This window comes from Neodiprion lecontei, chromosome 6, assembly GCF_021901455.1.
Source record: "Neodiprion lecontei isolate iyNeoLeco1 chromosome 6, iyNeoLeco1.1, whole genome shotgun sequence".
In the NCBI taxonomy this organism is placed as follows: Eukaryota; Metazoa; Arthropoda; class Insecta; order Hymenoptera; family Diprionidae; genus Neodiprion; species Neodiprion lecontei.
Window position 1 is genome coordinate 14,923,711 of NC_060265.1, and position 12,613 is coordinate 14,936,323.

Below are 12,613 nucleotides of genomic sequence, written 5' to 3' on the forward strand. Positions count from 1 at the left end.
GACGAGATCGAGACCAGAGGGGAAGTCAAGTACCTGGGGGTGACCCCGGATACGAAGATGACCTACAACGCACGGCTCAGAAGGCGGCTGAAAGGATAGCATCCCTATGCCGCCTGATGGAAAACACAAACGGATCGAGACCAGGGAAACGGACTCTTTTGATGTAGACGCTGAACTCGATCCTCCTCTACGGTGCAGAGATCTGGGCAGACTCCTTGAAGACTAAGAAAAGCGTGGTGACGACGGTACAGAGATGAAGCGCGTTGAGGATCGCTTGTTCCTATCGGACGGTCTCAGCACAGGCCGTTCTGGTGGTGGCAGGTGTGATTCCCATAGACCTTCTCACGTTCGAGCGCAAGAGGGCTTACGGAAGAGATACGGATGTTACCCGACGGGACGCGGCGACAATACAGACGCGGCTAGAACGGTTGATGGAAAAAATTACAGGAAACTGGACGATACGACTTATGAAGGACCTGAGACCGTGGATCCAGAGGGGGTTTGGATATGTGAATTTTAAAGTCACCCAGCTTCTGAAGGGCCTCGGTTATTTTAGACGGTACTCATATAGTTTGAACGGAGTACGGACGCCCAACTGTACGTACTGCGGACACGGACGAGATGACGCGGAACACACGTTCTTCAAATGTGACCGTTGGACGAAACTGAGACAGAGACTGGAGACGGTTGTGGGAGGCATCACTTCTGACAACATTGTCGGAGTGATGCACCATAGTACAGACACAATCTTATACAGAGACAATCTGATGACGTGAGAACGCGGACGGCTGCCTGACGTAACGTAACTGACGGACGGCCTGCACTGGACCGACGGACAGACTGACAAGACTCACACAGACAAAGCCCACAGCTAGAAGTAATATCACCATAGTTCCTGGCTGGGGGCGTTGCACAGGAGGTGGCGGTTTAGTGGGTAGGCCATTCTGGAGTCCCACATCCGCGCTAGCCCACATGACTGGCGTGAATCCGTGACTTGGATTCCGCAACTCCTCGGAAAAAAAAAAATGGTATCAACAATAATAATGATAATGATGATGATGATGATAATAATGATAATAATGACAATAAGAACAACAACAACAACAACAACAACAATGACAATAATAATAATAATAATAAATGAATAATTGTGAAGTATATGAATTCACTTTTCGAAACTTCAGATCCATTCAATATCGTATTGATGGTGAAACGTTTCCGCCTGATTGTGGATCGTTTGAGGCGTCAAATGAAGATATTTACAACAATTCTACGTCTACAGTTTTATCCTATAGATATTGGGGGGTTGCGGCAAACCCCTAAGGTACAGTGTCGGTCTTTCCAAGTATCTATCGCCACTTGTCATCTTGCCAACTCGGAGCCAATTTTTTTTGTATGATCGTGCTTCCTTTGTGTTTTTTACTGCGTATTAAACACTGGGGAAGGGTCAACTCTTGGTAAGCCATCAGACATTTCTTATAATCATTAAACGTGATACTATTTATCGTTGAATTTTTCACACCCTTGGCACGCTTACTAACTTTTACGCCATTACCATATTTTTCCTCATCCTCACACCTCGTAGTAAATGTGTACAGCTTTGCTCGCAGCCCCACAAACTCGGTCATAATTGTACCATTATTTTTATCCTTCATTTACCCTCGTCGTTTCTTATTTTTAAGAGGAATACCATACACATTGTCAGGCGGATAATCAGAGGTGTCAAACATTGCGTTCATATCACGCTTGACGATATCACAGATATGAGGTACATTGAATTGATAAATAAGGCTGTCTGTGTCGGTATACAACAATTTGACCTGTTTGTTCGAAAAGTTGGATTTGACATAATTATAGTGGAAATCATACAAAATGATTTTTGACAAATCTAGAATTGATGCGTTGACGTCGATAGGTTTATAGAAACAAACTTTGACGATCCAATTCTATAATAACTATATCCTCGTCAAATACGGTACAGCTACGAACGTTCGGTCGGGCAATAAGCGTTCTCGCACCACCTCTTCCATCCCATTTTGTGACTAATTTAACATCTTTGCGTTTGCGTGCATTCTCCATAGCCTTGCTGAACACCGCGTTATTCATGAGTTTATAAAAGTTTACGTCAAATTCATTCCTAGACTGCTTGCGCTTGTCGGTGTTAAGAGTGATGTAAGGCTCGAGCCATTGAGATTGTGCAAACTTTAAAACACTGTGTACTTTTTTTAATCTTATGCCTAAACTTAAACATTGCTTCCAATTTCCATAATGTATGACATATCTTGTTTTCGGGTGAAGGGTGGTCACGAGTTTGGCGATTTTACTACCTGGAGGTAGTGAAACGCTTGGGACAAAGAGGCAAATCTCTATGATCCTCGTGAAGCTCTATAGGATATTCCAAATCCACCTCCAGAAAGTAACCAATCGGTAAATCGTCTGGATGGTTTGTAATATCAACATACTCATACTCCCACTCGAACGAGTCGATTAGTAAATGCACGTTCATAGCTGCACAGTACAGATTATTTACATCAAAATACATGAAGTATGACTCCGCTTTGTTTGGATCAAAATCTTCACGAATAAACCTGTTATTGGCCCGAGCGTGTCGATTAGAGCACTGCGCTACGTCGCCTCGAATGGCTCTTTCAATGAATAATATTAGTTCCGTGTCGTCTAAAAGTTGTAAATTTACTCCTGTGTATTTGAGCATCGCGTCAAAAGCAAGTCCCAGCGCTGTGTAGTAGTGCAACGAATCTGAATCGTGTGTTTTGAAGCAGCTGGCGCGGAAATTTGGGAAAATGTCTACGAGCAAAAGAATATCCGTTTTCAAGTATAAATCCGAATACGCACCTAATGTCTCTACGTTAAGTTCATCCTAAACAGTTTTCGCGTGCTCCTGATCAGCGTCTGAAATATTTGAATTGGTGAGTTGAGAGTCGAAATGCTTCTTTGCAGGTAACTGAGTTTCAACGAGCTTCTGCCAACAATCGACGTATTCATAGGGAAAACCGTCTTTGCGAGTCATCAAACTGAACTGAGTCGGATTATTGTAGAATTTAGGCGTTATGTTTATCGGCATCGGCTGAATGTGACGAGAGTTCATCGATGCTGCTAGCCATGAAACGAAAGGAATCAATAAATCTCAAGCGCATCATTGTCCCATCAACGCGTTTTGTGAAGGATATACCGGGACAATCTCTTGAAACTATACATATAATGCGCATGCGCGAGTTTTATCGGCTGCTCGGGCAGGCTGGCCACTCCGAGTTTCAGCTGTCAAACTCTGTTTCTGGCGGCGGCGTAGTTCATACGAATTTTTGAGGTTAGAATCTCAAACAGTCGAGGTAGTGACTCGGAAAGTTGATGCTAATGCTCTTTGAAAATTGGCTTTATTCGACTAAAATGAGAAATCTATTTAAATGTTGGGTGCTTGGAAGAAACGCAGCAGGTAGGTGCGAACACTTTATTTAATCATTTTTATCATTTCGTACATTAGGAATAACAATAAAACTTTTATCTATCAACAGGTGATACGGCTAAAATAATTACATCTCTGATATTCACTGTTATCTGCCCATTCAATTTGTCAGACGTACAAAGATCATCGCCACTTTCAAGCAACTAAGCAGCTCTCTCACTCTTCTGTGATTTCAGGCGGTAATATTGAATTGTACCACTTTCGAAAATGAGACATTAAACCGAGCGTTCAAGAAATTCAAATATCTCACTATCTGTAACGGAACTGTTAATCTTTTTTTTCTTGGAAATAGTTCAACAAAATTTACGAATAGTCGATAGCCAATGTATTTTTTCCGATTAACAAATTATTGCTACTACTATTTAAAATTTCCGAATGATTATCAGAATTTATTTCGCAAATTTTCAATGATGTTCGATTAAATAAATGAAGAGAACCTAATACTCAAGTTGAAAATTCAAGTAATACTAGATTTATTAAAATGATTTCTGTATTTCATGTTAGTGCGGTTCGAAACGAAGAAAATCTAATCGAAAGCGTAGAACTCAGGAACGTAAATCACATCCTGTGACACAAGTTAAAAATCAAGTTTCTCAAAATGCGCCTCAATGTCGCAATTAGCTTCAAGGACAATCATGTTTTAGAGTAATGTCAGAACATTATTACGAGGATCTTAACTTATCGGATTCAAGATTGTGTCCCTTGTTCCATCAAAATAAATAAATATCTAATTTTTAACCAAGTTTATGAAGATTTTTTTCCAAATAATGTAATCCGATACAATATCTTGTTCTTAGTCCTCCGAACATCACCTTCTAACATGGATATTTGGAAAGAGTCCCTTTGTTGCAGAAAAAAATAATTAAATTACAATGGTGCACAGAATAATTCCTCGGTAGAATGAATTGGCAGCAACGGTTAAGTAACAAACTTATCGCTATAAGCTCAATCAAAGTAAAATGATGGGATATTCAGCCATTATGATCTGTAGTATATCCCGCTCTTCAATTTTGCCTCAACTGATGTTAAGAAGGTGGCGATGGCCTGATAAAATTCACTCTTGCACCTGATGTCTGACGAAACAACCAGGTTCAATGGTTCCAATGATTGCACCGCTCGAGAAACCAGGACCCTTGCCACCTAAACGTTTTGACCATCAGGTAAGGCATAATTTTCCTCGTGTTAATTAAAGTTTAAACTTCGAGCCTGCTGGAAAAAAAACGAATTTAATCATTGAATCCATGTTAAAATATTGTCATTGTCAAAGATCACGTAATTGAAAATTTACTTACATGCTTCGATGCCTGACAAATTTAGTCCCGCTTTGACAATGAATTATTTCGTACCTGAAAATATTAGAAGCTATTATTATCAAACAGGATCTTTTGGCATTTTTGAATACAACTAATTTCCAATAAAATTCACAAAACATAAAACGTTAATGAGACGCATTGCCACCAGACATCACCTGGCTTAATGCTCGAAAATTACAATCACAAATTAATGATCGTTAGATATCGTTTGACGTATTGCTTTTGTGAATACCATTTATTGAATTTGTATTGAGGAGTTTTTTCATAGTCCATATTTTTTCGAAATCAACAAAATTTTTCGATTAGCAAATTGACAATATGATCGCAAATATCACGGTATGATCGCGAGGTTACTGAAATTCGTTTACCTGAACCGCTGAATACGAGGTGAATAAACATCGCCGATCACATCACGAAACTATTTCCTTGTTTTCCTACGTAATGATGAAGAGGGACATCGATTTCTAGAATTGAAACTCAGAGAACCTGTTTGGTTTCAGCAGGATGGAGCCCCACCGCACTTCACACGTGCGGTGCGTGATTACCTCGACCAACAATTCCCTGGACGCTTGATTGGCAGGGCAAGCCCGGAGGTCGAGTGGCCAGCCCGTTCACCTGATCTCGCTCCCTTGGACTACGGCTTGTGGGGCCGTTTGAAAAATGTTCTGTATGCCCAAGGTAGGATTGAAGACCTTGCCGCACTGCAAGCTAGGATCTTGGACATCCTGCAGAACCTGTCTCCGGATATTATATCCAACACGACAAATGCCTTCTACGACCGGCTCGGTTACTGCGCTGCAGCTGCTGGAGGGCATTTCGAGCACTTTTTGAAAGGCAACCAATGGCCAGACGAGGGGTGATCAGAAGAGTGGAGATTGGTCTCCCAGTGTTTTCGGACGATTGTCTTGTAAGTTATTGTTTTGTTTCCTAATTTTTCATTAATAGCATGACTTACACTGTAATATTAACTGTTGTTCTTTTTCTCTTTTTATTTTTGGATATCTGGTGAACCCTCTTTGTTAACGGAACATTGATTGTTGTACAATGGAGCTGCAAAAACTTTGTCAACTAATCAATGATGTCGGCGAGGGTTTTTGTGAGTATTGCGTCGGGTACGTTTTCTGTTAATTGCTACTCTTTGTCCTCCTAAGCTTCGTGTTTAAGATGAATAATTTCTTCATTCCTTGTTACTCATTTCTTTTATTTATTTCATGTTCATCGGCACTAATTACTGACTTCTGGAGCACTGCACCGTAACGAATCTACTATGGAAATACCTTCCACTGGGTCTCAACCATTCATTTATTTTTAATTTTATGTAAATAAAGAATCTGTTCACAATAAACAGTGTTTTTACTTACCTACCTCTGTTTGTCCAGATTCCCACTTGTTAATGACATTTCACGTTGAATTTCAGATTTCTCCTTTCAATAAATAACACCCAATTTCTGTATCATTTGATATTTGCTTTTCCGTTAAATTCTTTATTGCGTCGGTTGAATATCTTCCGAAATCAACCACGGTATTGCTGAACGATACTATTCTTCTTAGACAATTCACACTACGTATAAATAAACAGCAGCATAACCTCAATCCACGGCTTTACGCGCGAGAGAATTACAGCTTTTGTTTCATTTTGTGTACGTTGGCGGCTTGCTCAGCAGAAGAAAACATCACCGCGGCGCGATTTCACCGACCAATGAGATTAAATTATTTGGCGCATGCGCGTTATATGTATAGTTTCAAGAGATTGTCCCGGTATATTTTTCCTTATTCATGGGTAGCAGTGAAATTTCACCGCGAAAAGTTGATGCTAGGGATTTTATTAAAAAGTGAGAATCCTAACCGGTTAAATTGTTAAAAACTATTGGAATTGTATGCGTCTCTCCGAAATTCAAATTACACCGATTATGAGCAGGACCACAATATTTACCCGTGAAGTGACAGTGATTGTGACACTTTTTCTCCGCAGGGATGAACAGCTTTTCGCAAATATAACAATCATTTGCGCGCATGTGACGATCGCGTTGCACTTGGGTAAGAGACTCCATCGGAATTATGTTTTTGATGCGTGACTCTACTTGGGTCGATAAATCTTTAAGCTGCTGCATGAACCAATCTATGCAATCGGCACCGTGTTTACTGTGGAACTCCGATAAAGTCTCATCGTACGCGCAATGTATATAGTATGCTACACTGTGCGGGATATGTTTTTTAATTTCATGAGTCTCACGAGTTTCAAATTCATCTGCGGACTCGGGGATTAATATACATCCGAGATCGGCGTATACGACAAACGGGGCGGTACCTTTGTTTTTAAAATTGGAAAATGTCAAATTTTCACAATTGGGCAATTCCATGCGTTCTTTATTTAACATACTGCAATCTTGTCGATGGTTGTCGTAGGCATGTTGTCGTAGGCATGTTTAAGTGAAGTGAAGTGGCACAAGCATCTGTCACATGAAAATAGCTGACCATTGTAATTAGACAATTGTTTGCTCACGAATCGTGAAAAATCTTTAATCCAAACAAAGTGGAATCTCGATGCAAACTCACCGGTCATGTCGTCTTCCGGTTACTCTCAACCATTAGAAGATAAGGAGGGAATAATGACGTCAGAGACGACTGGGCCTACCCTTCACCCATCCCGCCATCAAAGAATAAAAAACGGTCAACGAAAAGCATGTAGTGGGCTGTGTTTGATGGGGGAAAAAATCTTGTCTTGTCAATTCTTGACCGGATGGTTTGCGCGCATACCGTTCTTGCGGTCACGACTCTTCATGGCTTACAGCTCTGAGGTTGGAAACCTCCAACCCCTATTAGCTTGGGACATGCGAGGAGAAAAAAATCGGTCAACGAAAAAGCAGGTAGTGGGCAGCGATTGATGGGGCGAAAAATCAAAATGGTTGCTTATTCGAATAAGAAGAAATCAAAAACCTGCACACCCCAACCAACGTTGGGGCATGTGATGGGAAAAAAATCGATCAACGAAAAAGCAGGTAGTGGACTGCGTTTGCCAGAGGAAAAATCGAAATAGCTGCCATCTGACTAAGCAATAATCAAAATGGCTGCCCATCTGACTAGCAAAAATTTTAAATATCGACTGGCTGTCGATTAAATCGGGTGATAATACAGGTGGCGCCATCTATGTTAACAGTCGGATACAATGCGGGTTCTGAACCATTCTATGGTAACATACCGACTGTCGGTAAGGTAGGAATCCGGATACAAGAGTTCCAACTCACTGCGTGGGCTAGAACTCTTGCATCCCCACTATTTACGTTGAAATCAACTGGTTCCTTGTCTTTGTCGTCGAATATTGTTGCAACAGACAAGTCACGTGCCAATCCAGATATTATTCTCTTCTTCACTCTTGTTCGACGGATGATTAGAATCCTTGTGTTCACCTTCAGGTTTCGTCGTTTACCCACGTTGAAATGAAAGATGAGAGCAGTATGGATCGTAACAATGTCAAAGATTCGATGAACTTTATACTGTATATATGGAACTTTGTAAATTTCAAAATTGACTAAATTTTCAACCTCTGCGGAGTATTATGATTGTCGTTCTGTACAGTTCGGCGTCTTTCCGCAGTCTCCTTGCTCAGCTTCTGATCTCCGGATTTCTCGCTCGTTACACCACATTGGTCAAAGATCACTTCTCTCTTGTCAAGTCAACTCAGAAATGTTGCCGCCCATATTCGAATACTTGTAATGTCACAAATATTCGTGAGCTTGAGCCGTTTAAGTCTGGCGATTGCAGACGTGCTGCCCAGAAAGATGGCTTGGGTCTTAGCCACGTTTAACTTAAGGGCGTTGGCCGCAGCCCAACCTGTCACAGCGTCAATGTCGTTGATGCTACAGATAGCATCCGTCAGGCCGCAAAAAGGAGTCTGCAGGTAAATTTGCAGATCGTCTGCATAAATTAGATGGTTAGAGAAACGCAAGACACTGGACAAGTCATCATTAAAAATCAGAAATAGAAGGGGGCCCAGTACCGAGCCTTGAGGTACACCTTGGTCGAGGCTTTGCCAAGAAGATGATTTCCCATCGCTACCAGCCACTGCCTGCGATCTACCCTGTAGATAGTTGGCTATCCAGTTCAAGGCGCTCCGAGGAAAACCCATATCGTACAGTTTGCTGAGCAGGATAGAATAAGGAATAGAATCAAAATCCTTTCGAAAATCAAATAGAATAAACAGGGTTACCTTACGGTTGTCGATTCCTTTGCGAATATCTTCGGTGAGCCTCAGTAGAGCTGATTGTGTATTAAGTGCAGGGAGAAAACCTGACTGACGGAGGTCAAGCAAGCCTCGGCTGTCAAGAAAAACCATGATCTGGTTCAAAACAATGCGCTCGAACACCTTAGAGAGGATGCAGAGATTCGAAATTGGCCGGTAATGCTCAAGAGAGAAAGGAGACTTGACCTTAGCAAGCGGCAGGACACGCGCTTCCTTCCATTGGGAAGGATAAACTGCTAAAGTCAGCGACAAATTAATAAGCGTCAAAATAAACGGGAATAGCAGAGGTAGCGAATCCTTGAAATTTCGCAGCGACAAATCGTCCACACCTCGCGATTGCGACGTGAAATCTGAAATCGCTCTCCGGAGCGCTTCAGGTGTTATATCGCTGAAGTAGAAGAAAAAATCATTGTAAGCTGGAGGGTCGGGTCGTTGCGCTACACTGGAAAAGTACGAATTCAGTTGGTCCGGAGAGAAAAGACCCTGATCATTGGGGACCGAAGCCAGTAGTCCAAGATGCTTTAGCTCCTTCCAGAGCGCACGGGAATCCTCGGAGCCGGACAGCTTGCCCGCGTAGAATTTCGACCGAGTCTCAGGGATGCGTTTAGACGCAAAATCGCGAGCCTCTCGGTGGCGTTCGAGTAAAACAGGACTTCTGGACCGATGGTAGGCTCTATAAATCAAGTCCCTGGTGCAAATAAGTTAATGAAGCTCCGGCGAAATCCACGGAGGAGTAGTCCGTCTGGAAGAGGAGGACGCGTACGGAGCAAGCTGGTCTAATGCAGCGATTGTGTTCTTCCGCAGAAAATCAAACAATTCATCTACCGTCGCGGAAAAGAAAAAAGCATGCCAGTCCAAGCTTTCCAATTCGAAGAGGGAAGCCTGCGATGAGAAATTCCGGTGCGTGCGGGCTCGAAAAGTTGTTATTCAAGAAATTCTTCGTTTACCGGCTGTAACCTTTGATGCGATAATCACAGCGTATTGAGTCTGCGCCCAGTCGATTTCTCTGGCAAAATCACGTCGAAATATTGCATGGAAGAACACATTGCAGCACTTGTCAGAATCACCAAAATTTCCGTCAAAAATGCGAAGGGGTTGGTTAGCCTTACTATTTCTTCAGTTTTGAAGCTGAAAATTTTTGGTCCCAGATGCGATTTGAATGACACTTTCCTGACTAATTAGACACTTACGAACTCAGAAAACGCAGCGAAAAGAGTGTTGGATCAACAGGAGAGAAATGGCGAGAAAAACTCTTCGTTTCTCGGCTGTAACTATTCCGTCCATCGCAGCAAATTGGGATTGCGCCCAATCGGTTTCTCTTGCAAAATTACGTCGAAATAGTGCATGAAAGTATTCATTCCAGCACTTGTCAAAATCGCGAAAATTTTCGCCATAAATGCGACGGGGTTAGCCTTTCCGGAGCCGAAAAGTTTTGGTCTCAGATTCGAATTGGATCACCCTCTCCTGATTAATTAGGTTCCCAGGAACTTTGAAAACGCAGTGAAAAGAGCATGGGATCAACAGTTGAAAAATGGTGAAAAAAATTCATCGTCTTTCAGCTGCAAATTTTGATGAGTCGATCGCAGCGTATTGAGACTGCGCCCAATCGATTTTTATAGCGAAACAACATCGAGGAGTGAATGAAAAAACATTCCCGCACTTGCCAAAATCGCGAAAATTTTCGTCAAAAATGCACAGCGGTTAGACTTAGTATTTCTTCAGTTTGAGAGCCGAATAATTTTTGGTCTTGGAATCTATGTGAATGACCTTTTCCTGACTAATTAGACCCCCAAAAACTCAGAAAACGCAGTAAAGAGAGCATGGGATCAACTGGAAAGAAGTGTCAAGGAAAATTCTCCGTTCTTTGGTCGTAACTTTTCATGTATTGATCGCAGCGTATTGGAACTGCGCTGAGTCGATTTCTCTGGCAAAGTTAGGTTGAATTAGTGCATGAAAGAACCCATTTCAGCACTTGTTGGAATCACCAAAATTTCCGCCAGAAATACAGACGTAATTTTGGCAGAGAAATCGATTGGGCGCAGTCCAAATACGCTGCAATCAACGCATCGAAAGTTACAGCTGAATGACGGAGAATTTCGTTCGCCGTTTCTCTCCTGTTGATCCTGTGCTCTTTTCACTGCGCTTCCTGAGTTCCGGAGTGTCCAATTACTCAGAAAATGGTCATCTGCATCGATTCTGAAACCAAAGATTTTCGGCTCCAAAGCTGAAGAAATAGTAAAGCAACCCCTTCGCATTGTTGGCAAAAATTTTCGCGATTCTGACAAGTGCTGAAATAGGTTTCTCCATGCGATTTTTCTACGGAATTTTGCGAAAGAAATCGATTGGGGGTAATCTCCATACGCTGCGATCAACGCATCAAGAGTTATAGCCGAAAAACGATTAATTTTGCTCGCTATTTTTATTCTGTTGTTACAACGTTCTTTTCGCGACGTTTTCTGAGTTCCTGCATGTCCAATTAGTCAGGAAATGGTCATTCAAATATAATCTGAAGACAAAAATTTTCAGCTCCAAATCTGAATAAATAGTAAGGCTAACCGAACTTCCGGTTCCGGTGAGTACGCTTGAAAACCTGCTTGTGTCACTTTGCCTTTTTCGCTTGTTTGCTGCCGCTTCCTGCCTTCGGGCATTTTTGTTGCAGAACCTCTCGCCTGCGCCTCAATGCTAGCCATCCGATACTCAGTAGGGTTTGATGGCTTGCTGCTTTTTGTTGCTCTTGCTGCTCTTTTGGAAACTCACAGTTCGTATTCACCTGGATGTGTTTATTTTAATATCAACTGTCACAGCACTTCGTCTACTTCCTTGTCACATGCCCGGACTGCTCCACGCATGCGCAGCTCCTCTTACGCATCCACCGCACGTTACTACGCATGCTCCTCTTTCCACCTGCTTACACCGCGTGAGGATAGCGGCTGAACATTGGACTTCCGCCTTTCTTCACCTGACCTGCTGCTGTGACCATCCCCGTGCAGTCTCGTCCATCTTTACCGACTGTGTTCTTATCTCAATCGTAAGTGATAGCAGCCGAGTGTAAAATTTCGACTATACTTGTTTCCTGAATTGAGATCATGGCTCCGACCCGAACCTGTTTTGGTTGCAGCAGGAGTATTGTCAAACTAGCGTCTCACTGCACCTCGTGCAAAGCCTTCTATCATCCTGGCTGCGTAAAAAGGAAGTCCTGCTGCTGGTATGCTGCTTTCAAGGAAGTAGTCCTGAAACCGCCTACCACTTCTCAGTCTACGTCTCAACCATCTCAACCCTCAGATGAGCCCACTGGGCTCTCCACTTCGTCCTCTTAGCAGCTGTTGGACGACTTACTGTGCGGTGCTGCCTCCTCATCTCAGGCGGCTTCTGTCTTGGTCCCGATGTCAACTCCTGCTGGCCCTTTGACACTGGATGAGGTGTACCGTCTCCTTCACGCCTGCTTTGACGACTTTGACGCCCGGCTCAGTGGTCTTACCGTGCTCCGGGATCAGGTAGATGAAAATTCCAGGAAAATACACAAACTGGAACAGGAAAACCAGGCTCTTCGTGGGGAAGTCATGGCCTTGCGCCAGTCCC

General features: G+C 42.6%; 1 protein-coding gene across 1 annotated transcript; it reads right to left on the reverse strand.

Annotated features, from left to right (window-relative positions):
• Window positions 1–2,323: 2,323 nt before the first annotated feature.
• LOC124295150 lies at window positions 2,324–12,034 on the reverse strand. Its single transcript, XM_046744036.1, has 4 exons — window positions 11,994–12,034; window positions 11,591–11,776; window positions 8,503–9,707; window positions 2,324–2,805 (listed from the first exon to the last, which is right to left on the reverse strand). The coding sequence occupies exons 1-4, from the start codon at window positions 12,032–12,034 to the stop codon at window positions 2,324–2,326; spliced, it is 1,914 nt and encodes a 637-aa protein (XP_046599992.1).
• Between the last annotated feature and the right edge of the window lie 579 nt (window positions 12,035–12,613).